Source organism: Leopardus geoffroyi, chromosome A2 (assembly GCF_018350155.1).
Source record: "Leopardus geoffroyi isolate Oge1 chromosome A2, O.geoffroyi_Oge1_pat1.0, whole genome shotgun sequence".
NCBI lineage: Eukaryota > Metazoa > Chordata > Mammalia > Carnivora > Felidae > Leopardus > Leopardus geoffroyi.
In genome coordinates, this window is record NC_059331.1 from 5,074,271 (window position 1) to 5,093,389 (window position 19,119).

At 57.6% G+C, this 19,119-nt stretch overlaps 2 protein-coding genes and 1 long non-coding RNA gene across 8 annotated transcripts; 2 read left to right on the top strand and 1 right to left on the bottom strand.

Moving 5' to 3' along the window:
• Window positions 1–1,525: 1,525 nt before the first annotated feature.
• Window positions 1,526–8,089, bottom strand: GPR108 (G protein-coupled receptor 108). Of its 5 annotated transcripts, none has more exons than XM_045491764.1 (18): window positions 7,920–8,089; window positions 7,048–7,167; window positions 6,492–6,542; window positions 6,212–6,294; window positions 5,112–5,236; window positions 4,926–4,987; window positions 4,774–4,842; window positions 4,573–4,677; window positions 4,243–4,376; window positions 4,050–4,125; window positions 3,453–3,526; window positions 3,255–3,372; window positions 3,033–3,163; window positions 2,868–2,911; window positions 2,532–2,581; window positions 2,281–2,364; window positions 2,054–2,178; window positions 1,526–1,872 (listed from the first exon to the last, which is right to left on the bottom strand). In XM_045491764.1, exons 1-18 carry the CDS (start codon window positions 8,037–8,039, stop codon window positions 1,800–1,802), a joined length of 1,644 nt encoding a protein of 547 aa, XP_045347720.1. In that variant the 5' UTR covers window positions 8,040–8,089; the 3' UTR covers window positions 1,526–1,799. The 5 variants fall into 5 exon arrangements, with proteins under 5 accessions (XP_045347720.1, XP_045347722.1, XP_045347724.1 ...); XM_045491766.1 differs by having other exon boundaries at window positions 7,048–7,277; window positions 7,920–8,063; XM_045491768.1 differs by lacking the exon at window positions 7,920–8,089 and adding an exon at window positions 7,503–7,641.
• On the top strand, window positions 3,312–7,041 carry LOC123605212. Its single transcript, XR_006715649.1, has 3 exons — window positions 3,312–3,388; window positions 6,106–6,155; window positions 6,914–7,041. It is a non-coding gene; the product is annotated as an uncharacterized LOC123605212 (long non-coding RNA).
• Window positions 8,090–10,104: 2,015 nt separating the features above from the next.
• Window positions 10,105–19,056, top strand: TRIP10 (thyroid hormone receptor interactor 10). 2 transcript variants are annotated; one of them, XM_045491757.1, is made up of 15 exons: window positions 10,105–10,235; window positions 11,435–11,550; window positions 11,636–11,692; window positions 12,539–12,686; window positions 12,768–12,830; window positions 13,048–13,152; window positions 13,277–13,405; window positions 13,993–14,139; window positions 14,256–14,450; window positions 15,517–15,684; window positions 15,959–16,068; window positions 17,828–17,960; window positions 18,192–18,337; window positions 18,416–18,537; window positions 18,657–19,056. In XM_045491757.1, exons 1-15 carry the CDS (start codon window positions 10,212–10,214, stop codon window positions 18,803–18,805), a joined length of 1,812 nt encoding a protein of 603 aa, XP_045347713.1. In that variant the 5' UTR covers window positions 10,105–10,211; the 3' UTR covers window positions 18,806–19,056. The 2 variants fall into 2 exon arrangements, with proteins under 2 accessions (XP_045347713.1, XP_045347714.1); XM_045491758.1 differs by lacking the exon at window positions 15,517–15,684.
• Window positions 19,057–19,119: the final 63 nt, after the last annotated feature.

Here is a 19,119-nt window from a genome sequence, read left to right on the forward strand (position 1 = left end):
CCTCACAGCACATCCCTTATACGTGTTTCCTTGTGGCTCTCCTTGTCTGACTGGGACCCTGATGCCTCCCTCTCATAAGGACCCTGGTGATGACATTGGGTCATCCAGGATCACCTCCCATCTCAGGGCCTTTAGCTCAATCACATCTGCAAAGTGCCCTTTGCCGCATCATGTGACATCCTCGCAGGTTCTGGGGATCAGGACGGGGACTTCTTTGGGAGCCTGGATCCTGCGCACCCCTGCACGCACATGGAGTAAAGCACCGACTTCGATGGTCGCGTCCTTCCCTGCTGTAACCTTCTTGGCTCCCACAGGCATTAGCACGAAGTCCAACTGTTGTCTTGAGGCTTCTGCCAGCTGCTCCCCCACCCTCCCTGCCCCCCTCTCGGCCTCAGCCAGCCCTGCAGGGGGACTGGCAGGCTATTCTGGGCTTCTCGGCTTGCTCACATAACTTGCTCAGTCTCCAATGCCTCCTCACTTCCTTGTCTGGCTGGGCTATTTATTCATCTGGGCCCCGTTATACTTGTTTCTGTTTGCAGGAAGCCTTGACCCCTTCCTGATTCTCTACCCGTCATCCCATGCCTGTGGCCCCCACTGAGAACTGTCTGCTGAGCTCCAAAAGGGGCTGTGGGCACTCTGGCTGAAAGGGGGTTTGGGACAGGGGAGACAATGACATCTCTGGAGCTGCCCACGTGGGTGCACAGGTGCAGTGCCCTCTTCAAGGCTCAGGGCAGCCCACGAAAGGTCAGGCTGTGCTGAGCCACTCACACCATTATCACATGTGTGATACTCAGTGGCCTCATGGGGACCTCAGTTGACATGTTAGGACACAGAGGCGAAACCACCTACCCAGGGGCATACAACAAAGGGCGCGGTGGGTTGGGGGAGGCCGGAGGTTTGGTCGCAGGGAGTCTAGGTGCCGAAGGGCAGTGGGGTCCGTGGGAAAGTGCAGCTCTGAAACCAGACTGCTAGTGTTTTGAGCCCCGAGTCTCTCAACTCATCAGCTGTGTGACCCTGGGCAAGCTACTTAGCCTGTCTGTGTCTCACAGGCTTAATAGGAGTCAGGGTCAATGGAAGCCTTCGAAGAGGGTGTGGCGCTCAGCGTTAGCCACAGTTAGACACTTCCGTGCCCACTACTTGTGGGCCTACGAAGCAGCAAGTTTTCCTGACCTCCAGCCTCTACACACGCTGTCCCTCCCCTGGGCCTGCCGTCCTTCCCCTACTTGTCTCATCACCTCCCCCCAGCTTCCCAGGCTGGGTCAGGGCCCTGTGATGGTCTCATCCTTATCCCTGCCTGGCCCCTTCCCCCAACCGTGAGCCCCTTGAGGGTCGAGCCTGGGTCACTGCTCTGTCCTCAGCACCGGGTTCAGGGCCTGACGTGTAGCAGTTGCTCGAATGACATTTACTGAATGTGGAGGGCAACGGAGACTGAAACCTCCCCCACCCCCCCTTGAATACAGGTTTCTCAACTGTAAGCACAACCTCCGTGTTAGACCTCAACACCCAGAAAAGCAAGAAACCAGGCTAGCAAAACAGATCGGTCATTATTGTGCAACTGCAAGCAGCAGATGGCTCCAGGGCGGGGACAGGATTGCCCAATACTTGGGGGAAGAGGGGGGGCTCTCTTCTGAATGGGCTCTGGGGACTCAAGGCTCAGGGAGCTAGGCGCAGCATGCGCCCCGGGGCGCCCTCCTCCTCCCGCTCCTGGCGCTTTGGGAGCCCGCAGGAGTGAGGAATGTGTGTGTGGAGCGGGTGGGAGCAGGCGGGGGACGGAGGACTGGTCCCAGATGCCGGGATGATCACAATAGCTCCCGCCCGCTGGCTGTTTTGTTGACTTTGGACAGGCCTTCCCGGAACCCAGAACTGGTCATTCTAGAGGCAGAGAACCAGGAGGCGGCTCAGGAGTTGAGGGGGACTAGGCCCCGCCCCCGATGGCCATCAAATCCACGCCTAGAGCTCCCCGGCCCCGCCCCCCGAGCGCTGGCCCCGCCCACCCTGCCTCCAGGACTCCTGTGCCCGTGCCCCCCACCAGCCCCTGAGGCCCAGGGCTCACAGTTGCTCCATTTGCACGTCCTCCTCGTCCTCCTGGGGCAGCTGCAGGTATGGGTTGTTGCCTGCAGGCTGGAACTTGTAGCCAGTGAGCACGAAGAAGGCCAGAGTGGAGCCTTCCACCAAGAGCTGCAGGGCAAGGGCAGGAGGAGTGTCAGGCACGCCCCCTGCACCCCCGCCCCCAAAGCTGTCTGGCCCACCCTCCCATCTGCCTATGGCCCCCGTGTCCACCTGGCACAGCCACTGCCACTGGAAGGGCACGGCCACCCGCAGCAGGATGGCGATGATCCTCGTGAAATAGACGTAACAGATGATCTGCCGGGACAGAGACAGAGGGCAGGGCGTTGGGGCTGAGTGATGGCTGGCTGATGGCAGACGGAGGGGTTAGAGTGGGTATGCCAATGGGCTGGTTGTAACCCCCGGAAAAAAAAAAATCCCCCCGAAGACCACAAAACTCCGCCGAGTGAGAATGGGGCTCCTACCATGACATAGTAATGCCGAAACAGCTTCAGCTTGGCCAGGTTCACTGCCACTGAGGGTGTACACAGAGAGGGGGGTTAGGGGAAGGAGGCTGGGGGCATGGGGAAAGGGAGAGGTGTGGAGGAGGTCTGGGGACTGGGAGAACATCTCGGGGAGGGGCCAAGGGGCAGGAAACCTGGAGGGGGATGTTTGGGGTGGGGAGCGCTGGACGGGAAGCAAGGTAGAGAGGCAGGAAGGCAATGGCGGCAGGGAGGGAAGGGACATCCAGGGATCAGAAAGAGGGTCCTGGAGTGGGACAGGGGCTGGGGGCCCAGGAGGTCCTGGGACCAGGGCCTCACCCTTTCCATCAGTGCCTGATGCATCCTGGAGATGCCGGATAGACCTGGAGTGGGGCAGGGGACACAGGAAGCTGTCAGCACTACCTCTGGCCATGTTTGTGGTGGCCTGGGCGGGGGGGGGGGTGGTCCTCAGCCTCCAGCGGGGGTCACGTGTCGGATCCTCACCAGACCACAGGGAAGAGAATGGCGCCACAGCAGATGAGGTCCACCAGGAAGAGGGTCTCCTTCCAGAGCCTGTAGTCGCTCGCGCCCTCCTCACGGGACTCAATGACGATGTAGGCCACGTTGGCCAGGACCTGGGGGCGGTGTAGGCTGGGTAGGTGTGCCCCAAGGGCCAAGGTGTGCCTGGTCCCATCCCCACCCACCGGCCTGGGGCCTCCTGTGCACCTGCAGGGGAATCACGATCCCAAAGATTTTCTTTTCCTTGTCTGACAGGACGTACTTGACAAAGGCCCAGCCAGAGCCGATCAAGGCGATGGTGATGAAGAGGAGAGCGCCCTTCAGCCTGGGGAGTGTGTGTGGTAAGAGGGGGTGCCCGACCCTCCCCAGCCCACCCCCCAACCTGCCGCAGAGAAGGGCACTCACAGGTGTGTGATGTAGTGCATGACAGCGAGGCCTTCGAGGGGGTGACCCTGGCTGTTGATGAAGTAATAGTTGATCTGGAGGTGGACGGATGGACAGTCAGACAGATGGACGGATGGGTGGGTGGACAGTGACAACGGGGAGGCTAGCGATGGCTTAGGAACATGGACGATCACTGTTGCATGGTGGTCAGAAAGTGGACAGAGCTGACAGTTATGACCAGGATGGCAGCTGGACTCAGAAATGGCCGTGACAACATAGGGGTGGATGGCTGGGATGACGGATGGGCAGTCACAGCCGTGACAAAGGCAGGGAAGTCACAGCTGGATGGATGGACAATGAGATAGTGAGACAATCAGGCAGGGGGAGAGTCAGAGCTGGGCCAGTGGACAGCCACAGCCAGACAGAAGGACAGGCAGACAGCTGGGCTGGGTGGACAGCTGGAGGCCACAGTGCAAAAATGGCTGGACATGTGGACAGTAGGACAAATGAACTCCCAAGCCCAGGGTCTGCACAGATTTGGGGAGTGGGCTGCTTGGGCTTCTTCCTGGACCCAGAGACCCCAGCCCACCCCCTTCTGCTCTGGGCCCAAGCTCTCACACTGTGGAAAAGGAGGGAGATGCTCTTGGTGAAAGCCAGGGCTGCCATCAGCCAATGGATCTTGAAGACGTTGTACCTGGTGGGGGGTGGGGAAGGGCACAGACAGAAGGAGGTGGAGGGCATTAGTTAGGGGCAGGGATGGGAGGGTATGAACAGACAAGGTGGGGGACCCCCCCCCCCAACCAGGCATTACGTGTTCCTGCAGAGAAGGGACACCCAGGAGATGCCAGCAGCCAGGAAGCAGGCAGACATGACCATATACAGCTTGAAAAGGGGAATTTCTGCCGCTGACAGGAAGCCCTCAGGGTTCTTCTCCCGGATCATGACCTGGGGAGGGGGCAGCGGTGGGGATGGCATACCAGCTCTGGACGTGCAGAGCCAGGAGTGCGAGTCTCACTCTCCCACTCTCAAGCTCCCCCTCTCCGTGCCTCGGTCTTCCCATCTCCCAGGTGGGTACATCGGTCTACCGGTCCACAGCATGGCCTCAGGGAGGATGTGGCAAAGCCGCCCTGCATCTGCTCACCGTGATGTCAAACGGCTGCTCCTGGCCCGGCCTGGAGTTGTAACAGTTGTGGAAATTGAGGTTGTACTGGCCTTCCTCCGCCTGAGAGCCGATCACGACGTGGAACTGGGGGGTGGGGGGCAGACAGGGGGAGTGGAGGCCTCAGCCTGGGAGTCCCCACTCTGGGAGGAGGTGGGGCCACAGGCGCTCACAGACACTCACGCTGAAGTTGTAGGAGTTGTTGAGATGCCCGAGACCCAGGATCAGTTCCTTGTCCTTCCCACTGGGGCCCTGAGGGGACAGAGTGCTGCATGGAGCATTAGCTGGCCCCCCGCCTGGGTCGCCATATGCCCCTGAAGAGACCTTCCCCGAACCTGCTGATCTCCCTGGGACACTGTGGGTTTCGACTCGGTCTTGTCAAGCGTAGTGGTGGCCCCTGTAGGGGACAAGTGAATGAGTTTAGAGATGGATGGACAAATGGACAGCAGAAAAACGGGAGGCGGCCCAGAACAGCCCTAGCCATCTACACTCTCCCCGCTCACATGGCCAGCCTCACTCACCGCTGTCCACATTAGGGGTGACTGTGTACACTGGATTTGAGGGCCCTGGTTCAGAAGGTGCTTCGGGGAGGAGCCCAGGAGAGATGAACAGCTTCTTCTGCTCTCCATACTTCCTCACCTGGACCCTGGGGTGAGGGTGGGGACCGTGAGGGTGAGGCTGAAGGCTTGGGTCATGTGCATGACCTGTGCAGAGGAACTCAATGGCCCCTTGGGCCCTTCGGATCTCCTTTCTGAGGGCGGCACCAGGCTGAATCAGTGGTCACACAATTCCAGCACTGGCCATCACCCATCTAGATGACTGCCACATCTATGAACTGCCTGCACCTGTGACTGTCACTTCCCGTGACAGTGACTTACTCATTCTACTTCAGCGCATTGTTTTAAATGAAAATGTGTCTACAGACAGGCTACATGGTATTGTGGGACTCTGGTGCCAGGCTGCCTGGGTCCAAATCCCAGTTCTTGGGCCTCAGTTTCCTCTTCTTTAGAATGGGGATAATATGGGGCGCCTGGGTGGCACAGTCGGTTAAGCGTCCGACTTCAGCCAGGTCACGATCTCGCGGTCCGGGAGTTCGAGCCCCGCGTCGGGCTCTGGGCTGATGGCTCAGAGCCTGGAGCCTGTTTCCGATTCTGTGTCTCCCTCTCTCTCTGCCCCTCCCCCGTTCATGCTCTGTCTCTCTCTGTCCCAAAAATAAATAAACGTTGAAATAAATAAATAAATAAATAGATAGATAGATAGATAGATAGAATGGGGATAATAATAGTATAAAGAATCGATGAGTTCACACCTGTAAAAGCTTGCAGGATGCTGCCTGGCACACAGGAAGCATTCAACAAGCATTAACTATTGCTGTCAATTCCCACAACACTCCTCTGTGTCCGTGTCTTCTGCCCTGAGACCCCAACACTCTCTGGGTACCCTGCCCCTCTCCCTCCTTCCCGTAACCAGAAGGCTGGAAGGCAAAATTGAAAAGCACGTGGCTTTCTTCCTAAGAGCACGGAGGTTCTTTCCGGCTGGCTTCTCATTGCACCTGATCAGCTCACGTGGGTATCACACCCAGGGAAACACAAATGACGCAGCCCCTGGCCCATCAACTTACCGCAGATCCTTGGTGTCGATGAGGAAGAGAACCAGGAGGTTGCTACTGTTTTTCCAGAGAGGACAGTCGTGGGGGTCCCGGGTCTGGGGAGTGGGTAAGAGGGCACCTTGGTTACCAACTCCCACTAATCCACCCCCACCCTGCCTCCTCCCCGTGTACCCCGCAAGGGACGGTCACTTCTTGCTCCCCTCTCTGGGAAAGGAGGGCCTCTGGGCTCCAGATGTAAAGGACAGACATCCCAGGCCCTCCTCACCCTCTCCCTACCCCCCCCTCCACTCACTGAGTAGGATCGAACACTGCCAGATCGAACCCGAGTCAGACTGAACCCCACCTGGCAGGTGGAAAGAAAAAGGGACAAAATGAGGGATTGCGCAGAGACCTCGCCAAGGCACCTCTTTTAGTAGCAATAGAAATGTAACCTCAAATTTACTGAACACCTACTATGTACTAGGTCCCACATTCACTCATGGAATTTTCCAACACACCATCCTGCCCCTGGCTTCTCATACTCTTAACTCCTAACCATCTCGAGCCACTCTACGTGGATGTCACTTCCCTAGGGAGACCCTCGCTGGTCCTCTGGACCTAGCCCATCCTGTTTTCACCCAATTAAAATGTTGATGTAATAATGCCCTCCCTCTACCAACCCAAGCTCAGGGTCTAGCATACATGGCACGAGATTTTGTTTTTCCCACGTTACAGATGAGGAGCCTCAGAGGGGCCAATGCACTTGCCCAAGATCCCACGGATGAGGGGCAGAGCTAGAAACTGAGGACAGGGGGCTTGGAAACTTGTGCTCTTCGCCCTGCTCCAGCAAACTCCTCAAAGCCCCTCACCAGCGGGGCCTTCTCTTCTGTCTCCTGGAGGCCCAGACGCAGGAGGCTCAGGTCCACCTCCAGGGAGCCATTGGTGTAGAAGCCGAAGCTATTCAGCTGGATGTCTGCTCGCTTCTCCCCCTGCCGGAGACCAAGGAGGAAGAGGCAGCGGCAGCTCAGACTTCTTTCCAACTCAGCCCCACGGCTCTGGCGCGAGGTCCCCCTAAGAGCTCGGCCCCCTCCTGGTACCCCTAGATTGAGGACAGGTCCAAAGAGTAATGGGAGAGGCTGAGAGGGCCTTCCCGGAGGCCATGTCCCCAGACCAATCCCCCGGGGAGGAACAGGGTAGCCCCACATCCTCCAGCCACCATTCTGAGAGTCCAGCAAAAGAAAGCCTGGGGCATTTGCAAGTCTCCGCACTTGGTGAACACCACCCCAAGAGCAGAGTTATTTATCTTGGTGCGCCGAGCTCTGACCTCCCAGTTTGTAGATTCCAAATGAGTCCCCAAGATCCCAGTGAGTGCCCAGAGAACCCAATCCTAGAAACCCCAGGGACTCCCCTGGGCGGCGCCAAAGGTGCCAGCGCCCCCAGAGCAATCTCAAGAATTTAGAGGACTAAGGGGCGGGCGGGAGGGGGTGGGGTGTTCCCTGGAGCTGAAGACCCACCCCCCCAACGGGCGGGGCACAGTCCTAACACGGCCAGCCAGGCTGCGCCACCAGAGGACTGAAGGGACTCCTCGGACGAGACCACTCCGGGCCTGGAGGCGGGGGGCACCGGACCGCTCCATCCCACGAAAGACGAGGGGGAGGTAGGACGAGACCACTCCAAACCAGGGGCTTCTTCGAGACAACACTGCGCCCCCCGCCCCAGTCCGCCGCGCGGCGGGACTCACCGTCAGCGCCAGTCGGTGGATGCGCCCAGAACAGCCACCCAAGAGCAGCAGCAGAAGTAGCAGCTGCCCCCACTCCGGGGGGCTCCGGCGGGCGAGCCCCCTCCTCTCGCTCACCGCCATCTCTAGAGCCACCACCTCCCCTGATACCGCCTCTGACGCCCCCACCGCCAACGGGTGAGCCAATCGCCGCACGGTGAGGGCCGACCTTCCGGCATTTCCAGCCCGCCCAGCCAATCAGCGACTCTTTCCTAGAAAATCCGCATCCCCACCCCCGCGCGACACCAAACAGACAACACCGGCTCCGAATGGGGTGCTGATAATGCTTAACCCCACCTCCGCTCTCACCAATCATTAGAAAGATTGTCCCGATGTAATTTGACAAACAGTCCACCTAACCAATTGTGATGGATCTGATATCCCGCCCTTGAAGCGGAACTCCTTCATCCACGCCCAACTGAAGGTCTGTCCAGGACTACATTACCCAGAATGCAGTGAGAGCAGACGGCGCAACAGGGCATTCAATAAACTACACATCCCAATATCCCCAAGGACGGACTTCCCCTTTTCACCCCGGGGAAGTGGCTCCTAGCCAGAGCACAGATTTTTGGTAAACACATGCATCTGCCGAGGCCTGTCCGGTTCTAATCTTCCTGATCCTAGGAGGCCTAAACCTAGCCCCAGGCTAAATCTTGGCCCTAGGATGACCTATGACCCTGGGCTGAATCCCAGCCTTAGGCGGAGCCTCCCTCCCTCGAGTGAGGCAACTAGAAGCCCATGCACAGATGCCAGGCTGAACTTGTCAATGGACTGAACACCAACCCTCGGCTGAGTCCCCCTACCTGCAGCTGAGCCCCGACATCAGCCTGAAACCCAGACTTCCCCACTCCCTTCTGACCCTCAACCTACACTGAGCCTTAATCTCTGGTTGAGCCCTCCATTTGGAGCACTGACCCCAGACTAGGCCTGACCTCTGGACCCTAGTTTGAGTCCCAGACCCCCTACTGGGTTGCTGACCCCTCGGCGAAGCTTCTGACCCCAGTCTGAGATCCCATCCCAACTGTGGTGCTGACCTGGAATGAATCCCAATTCCAATTTGAATTTGAGACTCTAATACCAGGCTGAGCCACTGATTCATCTGGTCCCCCAGCCCCTGGAGCACAGCCCACTTCGCAACTTGAGGTTTTCTAGCTCAGAAGCCACCAGCAGGTGGGGCCAGGTCCCCACAGGGCCATCTGTGCCAGTGTGGGCTCCTGGGGCTATCCTCCTGGGCTCCCCGGTGTGTGTACTGGGAATCTGGGAGCTTAGAGCCTAACTTGTGCCTGGGGGCTCTGGGGCGTCTGTCACCTCTGTAGACACTAAGCACCAAAGGCTGGAGACAGGAGGGTGGGAGCTGCAGGATTCTCTCTCCTTTCATCCCAGTGCCTTAAAGAGATTAATGAGGTGCGAACAGACTTTTATGAAAGAGGTGACAGACTTCCAGCCCCCAGGGCCCGAGTTTCTGGAGGGAGAGGTGGAGTCGGAACCAGGGTCAGTACAGACTAGGAAGCCTGATTGGGTCTTAATGGATGCGACTGGAAAATGGGCAGGTGGAAGCGCGAACTGGATGAGGGCCGAGGAAAGACCTGGGCCCGGTGCCCCAAGGACGGCCAGTCCTCAGTTTCCCGGCGCAGACTTCGGGAGGAGGGGGAAGGCAGGATGCGGTGGGGGCGCTAATGGACCGGGCCTTGGCGGAGACGCGTTCTGGGCCGGATCGAAGTCCTCCCATCCGCCCTGTGGCCGGAGAGAACCAGACCATTAGTGGGACGAACAGAGATGTCTGGAGCCCGGCCGGCCCACAAGAGCGGGGTGACCTCAGGTTCTTCCACAGAAGGGGTGGGGGAAGGACCTGTCGGGTTGGGGTTTTAATGTCTTGGCCCTTTAAGGAATGGTTGGTTGAAGGAAAAGAGAAAAGTAAGAACAGCCCCAGGCAGGGCAGGGGTGGAGAGGATCAGAGGGGCCGGATTTGGAAAATGGGTGGGGGTCCTTTAAGGGGTCGGCCCAGTGGCGTCGGGTGGCAACTTTCCTTTAAGAAGGGGCGGGGCGTCCGTTGGGCCCCGCCTCCTTGGGGGTCCCGCCTTCAGGGCGCAGTTCAGGGGCTCCGCGCAGATGGGGGCGTGGCAGGGCCCTCGGGGGCGGGGCCTAGCCTGGAGTGGGCGGGCCCTGGCGGGCGGGGCCGGGCGCGCCGCCCCGAGCTGAGTCTCCCGGCGGCGGGCGGCGGGGACCGGGCGCGGCGGCGGCTTCGGCGGGAGCAGCATGGATTGGGGCACCGAGTTGTGGGTGAGTCCGATCGGCCCTGCCCCACGTTCCTCCCTTTCTGGAGTCCAGACCCCCTCCCTCTTTGCTCCTGCAACACCTTAGCGGGGGCTCGGAGCTCACCCCTTCAGCGACCCCTGGAGTCCCAGCTTTCCGCCCTCTCTCGGAGTTTCCCAGGGCGTTTCTGGACGCCCGGGGCGGAGGGCGACCGTGCAGGAGCGGAGTGGGGAAACTGAGCGCGGGGTTCGGAATGAGGAGGGCAGAAGTCCTAGGACAAGGCCGGGGCGGCCGGGCGAGGTCACCTATTTTGAGCACCCTGGCTGGGCCGGCGGCTTATCTTACGGCCCCTGGGTCCCTGCCCGCCGCCCGCCGCCCGCCTGTCCCGCTCGGGCGGGGGAGGGGACCCTCTGGCCACTTTCAACCCCACGTGGGACCTAGAAGTTCTGACCGCCCTTACGGCGCCGCCAATCAACACCTAGGGGCTTGGGACCCTCTGGGGAGGGAGGGGGCTACGAGGCCGAGCCTCGCCTCGCAGTCCCCTCCCCCAACCTGCCCCAGGCACAGGGAGGGGCTGCCCCCAGGCCACCTCTAATCTCTACTCTGGAAGCCCCAGAAATTCCCCCGTATCCTAACCCATACCTCTGACCCCTCCTTTTTATGGGGGCGGTGGCATCCCTGGGTTCCTGGGTGCAGCGGGATAGCTAGATTCCTTCCCCCACAACTCGGTGTGGCGTTTCTTTTGGAGGTGCAGTGGACTCAGTGGGGGAGACGGAGTCATATATCGGGAGGGTACCCCGGGAAGCTTGGCGAACCGGGGAACATGGGGCCTGTCCCCTGGACATTCTTGGGCCCCCCAAGCTGCAGGGAACCCTGCCCCTCTGGCCTGACTCACGCCGGGCCGGCCGGATTTTCCGGAATCTTGTAGGGGGGGGGGATTAGGGGAGCCAGGGCAGGGGGGAGTGGCTCTGCCCCATTCCACACCCCTCTTGGCGGTCAGGCGACGGGGACCCTGTAGTCCGGCTGGGGCCCCGCCCCTGTTCCCTGGCCCTTCCCGGGAAGGGGAGGGGGTTCCCGCCGGTTTCCTGCCTCCCCCCGCGCCGCGCCGGGGCGGGGCCGGGAAGCCACTCCTTCTCCGAGCCCAGAGCCTTCAGGCCTCTCCCGCGCCTGGTCGGCCGGCAGTGGGGTCCCAACGTCTTGTTCCGGATCCCCACACCTCCTTCCAGGATCAGTTTGAGGTGCTCGAGCGGCACACGCAGTGGGGGCTGGACCTGTTGGACAGATATGTGAAGTTCGTGAAAGAGCGGACCGAGGTGGAGCAGGCTTATGCAAAGCAACTGAGGTGAGACCTTACGGTGGACCCGCCCTGGGGCTTGGGGGAGCTGTTGGAGGGCCAGGGGCTCAGCCTTTCTGCCTCCCTCCGTTAGGAGCCTGGTGAAAAAATACCTGCCCAAGAGACCTGCCAAAGATGACCCGGAATCCAAGTAAGGACGGAGAGGGATTGCAGGGCTAGATTTGGGGGCCCCGGGGGTGTGGGTCTCACTTCCTCTCCCTCACTAGGCTACCCCAAGCAAGTCCCTTACTTCTTGCTTCAGATCCCACCTAGAGGGATGGGCATGGTTGCAACATCCAGATTACCTGTGTCAGAATCCTAAATCCACTCTTTTCTAGCCCACCTGCTTTGGGCAACTGACTCAAGTTTTCCATTTTATTCTCCTATTAAGTGAGAGCGAGGCTCTAACAGTTACTAAATGAGTGAGTCTGGGCAATTGACTTCTGTTTTATGCCTCTGTTCTCCTCACCTGTGACATGGGGATGATGATGGTGACCTTGTAGGGCGCATGCGAAGATTAACTGAGATAATGCATTAAAACGGTGCCTAGGCAATAGTAAGTGTCATAGGAGCATTTCGCTTTACCCCAGGTCCCCAGTTCCAGAATCCAAAAAGCTCCAGAAATCAAGATTGTGTGGGTAACTTGTCTGGCAGCAACCTCTGACCTAAACTGACTTGATGTTGATCACGTCCTTGGTCTTTATCCCATTTAGTGTGAATATTAATGCCTCTGGCTGCAAAAATACTGTGTTTGATGCTGCTCTGACCCCACTGGGGTGATGCATAAAAGACATCAGCATTCTATCCCCTTTCTAAACCTGAACAATTCTGAGTTCCAATATGTATCCCACTGAAGGGTTTGGGGTAAGGGATACGGACCAGAATTTAAGGTTGCTTACGGGAGGAATGTGTTGGGGCTTTTTTTCCCTTTTCTATATGGAGGTGGGTCCGGGGGGGACCTGACTTTGGTTCGCTGCCCCCTCCCATCCTGCCCCAGGTTCAGCCAGCAACAGTCCTTCGTGCAGATTCTCCAGGAGGTGAATGACTTCGCGGGCCAGCGGGAGCTGGTGGCCGAGAACCTCAGCGTCCGCGTGTGTCTTGAGCTGGCCAAGTACTCACAAGAGATGAAACACGAGAGGAAGATGGTGAGCGATTCCCCCTCCCTGGGTCTTCTCAGGGGCCGCTTACTGCAACCTAGGTGAGCCTAACCGCTTCTGTTGGCACAGCACTTTCAGGAAGGCCGTCGGGCCCAGCAGCAGCTGGAAAGTGGCTTCAAACAGCTGGAGAATGTGAGTCTGTGGGTGTGGAGAAGGGTGGCTCTGTCCCTGAGGGCCAGGGGAGGGTTACTGATCCATGGAGCTGTCCGCGTTGTCTGGCCTGCAGCCCCTCTCCCCTGGGGGCTTCTGCCGTGCCCCTTATCCCCCGTTTGCTGGGTCACTTTCCGCCAGTCCCTGAAATCTTGCTGTCTCAACCTACTACCTCCTTCTGGTTCTGCCCCCAACACAGAGTAAGCGAAAATTTGAGCGTGACTGTCGAGAGGCTGAAAAGGCAGCCCAGACTGCTGAACGACTCGATCAGGATATCAATGCCACCAAGGCTGATGTGGAGAAGGTACTTGCAGGGTCTGGGACGGGCTTGGTGAGGGGAGATGGGGGCGGGAGGCAGAGGCGGGGGGGAATGTCTGGCCGGGATGCGGCCAGGACCTGGCAGCAACTTCTAGCTCCATGCTCCTCAGGCCAAGCAACAAGCCCACCTTCGAAGTCACATGGCAGAAGAAAGCAAAAATGAGTACGCAGCCCAACTACAGCGCTTCAACCGCGACCAGGCCCACTTCTATTTTTCCCAGATGCCCCAGATATTCGACGTGAGTGTCCCAGGCCCCCAGCCCCATCCTCCTGAAAACCCCCCCAGAGTGAATCGACTCTTACACACGTGTCGGAACCTCAGCAGCAATGTCCCGATCTCTCAGCTGAAAAGCGGTTAGAAAAACAACCAGGGTCTGCGAGCTCTGTCTTTACTCAAGCTGTTCTTTCTGCCAGGGACGTCTTCCTTTTCCTTTTGGAACGCTCTGTCCGTTCTTCTAAGCTCCAGCTCTCACCTGCCCTCTGAAAGGTCTCGCATTTCCCCTCTTCTTCTTTAGCCTTCTGGTCTACTCTTTGTCCCAACCCTTGGCCTGGCTGTGTCTGTGTGAGGTCTGCTTTTTGAGCACGGTCACCCACTTTGAGAAGCCTTTCCTGACTCCCCTGGCAAGGCGGGAGCTCCTCAAAGTCCTCTCTGAAATCTCCCCTGTCCCATGTCTCCTCCCATGACCACCCTGGGGTGGGGTCTGTTTGATTCTGTGTCTCCCCCACCAGACGGCTCGGAGCTGGGCCAGGGTGGAGCCCCATCACGATTGTGAGCTGGATCGCTGCTGCTGGCCCCTCGTTAGTGCCCCTGTCTCTGTCCCCGCAGAAGCTTCAGGACATGGATGAGCGTCGGGCCACCCACCTGGGGGCTGGGTATGGGCTCCTGTCAGAGGCCGAGCTGCAGGTGGTACCCATCATTGCCAAGTGTCTAGAGGGCATGAAGGTGGCTGCGGATGCCGTAGATGCCAAGAATGTGGGTGCCTGGTCCCGGGCGAGGGGGCTGACAGGTGGGCAGTAGGAGGACCCCAAAGGCTGAGCATCTCGTCTTGCCCCTGACTGCCCCCCCCCTCCCCCACCGCCCCCCCACAGGACTCCCAGGTCCTAATTGAGCTGCACAAGTCAGGCTTTGCCCGCCCGGGTGACGTGGAATTTGAAGACTTCAGCCAGCCCATGAACCGCGTGCCCTCAGACAGCAGCCTGGGCACCCCCTCTGATGGACGGCCTGAGCTCCGAGGCCCGGGCCGTAGCCGTGCCAAGCGCTGGCCCTTCAGCAAGAAGAACAAGGTGGGGGCCGGGGCCCTTGGGACGGGGAATGTGAGTAGGGACAGGGGGGCCCCCACTGAGTCAGCCCCAGCCGCCAGGACGCTGAGTCCCAGGCAGGAATTTTCCTCTTGGCTGCTGGCCCGGGCTGGAGGGAAGGGAGGCGGCCGGGTGATTGGCCTGGGAGTCCCCCAAGGCTGAGTGGGGTGCAGGGAGGGGGCCTGTGGTGTCTGTGTGCTGCTTCTCAGGATGCTAGGAGAAGACCTGCTTCTGGGGTTCAGGGCTGGATGAGGGCTCGAGACGCTGGCCCTGGGGACTCCCCTGGAGTCTCTCCATCCTGCCAATGTGACTCCAGGCCTGTGACCCTCAGGCTGTTTTTTCTTGGGGTTTTTGGCTTTTAATATCAAGCACATACCTGGACACTCCTGTTTTATAACTTAGACACCCCCCACCACGGTTATATCTTCAGACACCGTCCCCCGGCCCCACGGTTATATCTCATGACCCCTGTTTTATATTTTTGATCCCTCTTGACATATAATTTGATACCCTTTTCAATTTGTACATTAGACTCTCCCAGCTTAAGCCCCACCTGTAACCCTTCTGATCCATCGTGACTTCTATCCTTCTCTTAGCTTGCCTTTGACCTCTGTGGCCACGTACCTGTCTGAGACCTTGATTCCTGCATGTATCTCCCTCTACCTTCTAGACTGTGAGCCCAGAAAGCTGGGTGCACGGAAACCTGGGCCTCCCTGCCTCCCACCCCCCGGCCCCATTCTTAGGTACTGGATGTGGGATTCAACGGTGCAACATAGGGGGTTAGGGAGGGGCCCAGCCTTCTGGCTCACAGTCTAATGTCCTCCCCACCACATCCCAGATTTTTATGTTGCTCTTTGCATGCATTTTCTGTGTGTGATTGTGCATCTTGAGTTCTGGTTTTCTTACCGTTTTTTTTTTTTGTTTTTTTTTTTTTCTTTTCTTTTCTCCATTTTGTTTTTTCTCTTTTCTTTATTACGTCCATCGTCCGTCCTCGTTCTCTACATCCTCCCACCCCTCCTGACCCAATACCCTCCCCTGCCCCCGCCGGTAGCCACGCCCTCCACCCTTCTCCCCCCTGGGGGGCCCCCTGCCCTCGGCATTGCCTAATGGACCCCCATCCCCCCGCTCCGGCCTCGACCCCTTGGCCATACTGAGTGAGATCAGTAAGTCGGTCAAACCGCGGCTAGCATCCTTCCGCAGCCTTCGAGGCAGCCGTGGGGTAAGTGAGGCCTCGGGGGAGGAGGAGGAGGAGGAGGAGGGGGCGGCCCCAGCCCGCCCAGCAGCTGGGTGGCGGGACCCTGGGCTCGCTTCCTGCCGCCAGCTGGGCCTGCTCCTCCGGTTGCCAGACCCGGACCTGCTTTGCTCTGTGCATGGCCTTGCCCCCCAAGAACCTTGGGTGGGGAGGAAGGTGGACTTGGTGTGTCTTAGCCATGTAGAAGAGCCTGGAAGCTTAGCATTCCTGATCCCAAACGCAGTGTCTTCCTACCTTGCAGACAGTGGTGACAGAGGATTTCAGCCACTTGCCCCCAGAGCAGCAAAGAAAGCGACTTCAGCAACAGCTTGAAGAACGGAGCCGTGAACTACAGAAGGAGGTTGACCAGAGGTAAGGTTGGGGGCAGGCAGGCAGGCAATGACCGAAATACAATAATAAGTGAACTGTACCGGAGTGGTGTTCGAAGATCTTGCCAGTAAACCCCAGGCCTCGGTGGTTTTATAGGTGATTCCTACCACACTGAAAAGGAAAGCGTTACTTCCCCTCTTAAGTCATTCCAGCAAACAGAAAAAGTGAAAGCTGCCAGCTCCTTTAAGGGGCTGGTGGAATCCATTCCCATATCGGTTAGCAAGAATTCAAGGAATTGAAATTTCACTTATGATCTTAGATGCAGAATCCCAGCCAAACAAATCCAATGATGTATTTTAAAAATGACGTATCGTGTGATGGCAAGGATTGCACACAGCGTGGATGTAATTTAATGCAACGGAACTGGACTGGATGCTTCAAAATGGTTCCAATGGGGAATTTTGTGTTCTGTGTATTTTACCATAATGGAAAAAAAAAAAATTTTTTTAAAGTGTTATTAAAGAGAGAGAGAGAAACTATTTGCGAGTTCACGAGCAGGGAAGGGGCGGAGAGAATTCCAAGCAGGCTCCAGGCTGTCAGCACAGAGCCCAACGTGGGGCGCGAGATCATGACCGGAGCTGAAGTAGGATGCTTAGCCAGCTGAACCACCCAGGCGCCCAAAAAAACGACCTTCTTAAAAGACGAGTCATAATCAATTGGGTGTTATCCCAGTAATGCAAAGATGGTTCAATATAAAAACGTCTATTAGTCTCATTTACTACATTAATTGGCTAAAAGAAAAAAAAAAAACATATGGTTATCTATTTAATACTTCAAACGCTTAAAATATTAACAATAGAAAATCTGCCAGATTGAAAAAAAGAAAATCTTTACTCACTTCTTCCAAGCAACAAGATTCTCTTCCCAGTCTCCTTACATAATAGGAATGACGTTTGCCACTGTGGACAGGCAGCCAAATTCTGTTTTGCCGTTTGCACAGAACCTCTTGTACAAAACTTTTATTGGTGTAAGGTTCCATACGGAACTTTGTAGTCCCTGGGTTTTTATGGTATAGGGGTTAAGGGGGAAGCTTTGGAGCCAAGACAGACCGGCCTTGAATTCCAGCTGGCCCACCTCTCTGTGCCTCAGTGTTCTCATCTGTAACATGGATCCCATGTTAGGATGGGGAAGAAGTTGAAACCAGGATCGCCATACTCCAGAGCTCTATGCTTGTTACTACTACTGCCTGTGTATTTAGTCCTGGAGGAGACAGGGACCGGAGGGAGGCTAACGATAACGATAGTTAGCATGTATGGAGTGCTTACCCTATGCCATACACCGTCTCAAACCCTTTACGTAGATCCACTGGAATCCCCACGTTTTCCTGAGACTGAGCAGAAGCAGGACGCTGATTAGGGCTTGTTTAGGGCTATTATTTCAGATGCCTGGAACGGCGCCTGGTATGTAATAGGTACTCAGTATGTATTTGGATAAATAAAGGCACTGTTACAGTCTTGAGCTCCCATGAGCTGTACGTATCGTCATCCCTGATGTTCCAGATTTGCATCCTGAGACAGAGGTTCAGTAACTTAGTCCAGACTCGCTAGGATATGTGCCCAGACTGGGATTCAAACCCAGGCAGTGAAGCACTAACGTTTGAGATTTAACCACTGTCTTGTCTTGCTATTTGTTCCTTGAAGCAAAGCACATGTTTTGTTTTTGGTGTTTTGTTTTTTTTTTTTTTTTTTTGCTTGTTGAGTCCCATGGGACTGTTGTTTCCGATCTGTCTGTGTCATCCTAGAGAAGCCCTGAAGAAAATGAAGGATGTATATGAGAAGACACCCCAGATGGGGGACCCTGCCAGCTTGGAGCCCCGGATCACGGAAACCCTGAACAACATCGAGCGGCTCAAATTGGAAGTGCAGAAGTATGAGGTCAGGGAAGACCCTGGGGAGGGGTGGGGGCCAGCGGGCCTGGCTGAGTCACTTCCTCGGGGGGGGGGGGGGGGGGGACAGGGAGGTGTTGGTGGGAGGGGGGGTGCTCCAGCTGTGTCTCATCACAGCCTTGGGTGTGCATGGGTGATCTCAGGGAACCTCCAGGCCCGGAGTGGGCCGACCCCGGAGGAGCCCTGCCCTGGGATTGACTTCGTGGCTCCCTCCTCTCAGGCTTGGCTGGCAGAGGCAGAGAGCCGAGTCCTGAGCAATCGGGGAGACAGCTTGGGCCGCCACACCCGGCCTCCAGACCCCCCAGCCAGCGCCCCACCAGACAGCAGCAACAGCAACAACAGTAGATCACAGGATAACAAGGAGAGGTGAGCGGGGGGGACAGAGTGGGTCTGCCCCCAGGACCCAGGAGGCCCATCCTTACTTGCTTCGCTGTCCCCAACCAGCTCTGAAGAGCCCCTCTCAGAGGAGGGTCAGGATGCCCCCATCTACACGGAATTTGATGAGGATTTTGAGGAGGAACCAGCATCCCCCATAGGTCACTGTGTGGCCATCTACCACTTTGAAGGTGAGGACAGCTTGTGTGTCACAGTTGATGGGGTGGGTTGGGCAGGGGGTGGTGTTTTTGGCTCGGTTCTGTTTCAAAGCACGTGACGCACATCCGAGCCCACTGCTACTCCATGACAGGGTCCAGTGAGGGCACCATCTCCATGGCCGAGGGTGAAGACCTCAGTCTCATGGAGGAGGACAAAGGCGACGGCTGGACCCGGGTCAGGCGGAAACAGGGAGGTGAGGGCTACGTGCCCACCTCCTACCTCCGCGTCACGCTCAACTGAACCCTGCCACAGGCGGGAAGAAGGGGGCTGTTGGCTGCTGCTTCTGGGCCACGGGGCGCCCCAGGACCTACGCACTTTATTTCTGCCCCCGTGGCTTCAGCTGAGACCCGTGTAACCTGCTGCCCCACCCCCCACCCCTTCCGAACGGACCCGCTGTGCCTTCCACTGTTGATGTACATACTCGTGTTTCAGATCTTTTCTTCCTGCCGCTGGGCTAGGGCCATTTTGTTTTATATAAAAAATTACCTAAAGCTTTTGGAGTCTGAGCCTTATTGGTAGATTTAGATCCCGAGGCTGGATAAGCAGATGGCACC

What these genes read in the sequence shown, in the direction of transcription:
- TRIP10 (XM_045491757.1), top strand. Translation starts at nt 10,212, where the DNA reads ATGGATTGGGGCACCGAGTTGTGG. An exon ending in ATTGGGGCACCGAGTTGTGG is followed by an intron (nt 10,236 to 11,434) that starts GTGAGTCCGATC and finishes ACCTCCTTCCAG; the next exon opens with GATCAGTTTGAGGTGCTCGA. An exon ending in AGATGCCCCAGATATTCGAC is followed by an intron (nt 13,406 to 13,992) that starts GTGAGTGTCCCA and finishes CTGTCCCCGCAG; the next exon opens with AAGCTTCAGGACATGGATGA.
- GPR108 (XM_045491764.1), bottom strand. Translation starts at nt 8,039, where the DNA reads ATGGCGGTGAGCGAGAGGAGGGGGCTCGCCCGCCGGAGCCCCCCGGAG. An exon ending in ATTCTCTTCCCTGTGGTCTG is followed by an intron (nt 2,912 to 3,032) that starts GTGAGGATCCGA and finishes GCCCCACTCCAG; the next exon opens with GTCTATCCGGCATCTCCAGG. An exon ending in TTCGGCATTACTATGTCATG is followed by an intron (nt 2,365 to 2,531) that starts GTAGGAGCCCCA and finishes CTGTCCCGGCAG; the next exon opens with ATCATCTGTTACGTCTATTT.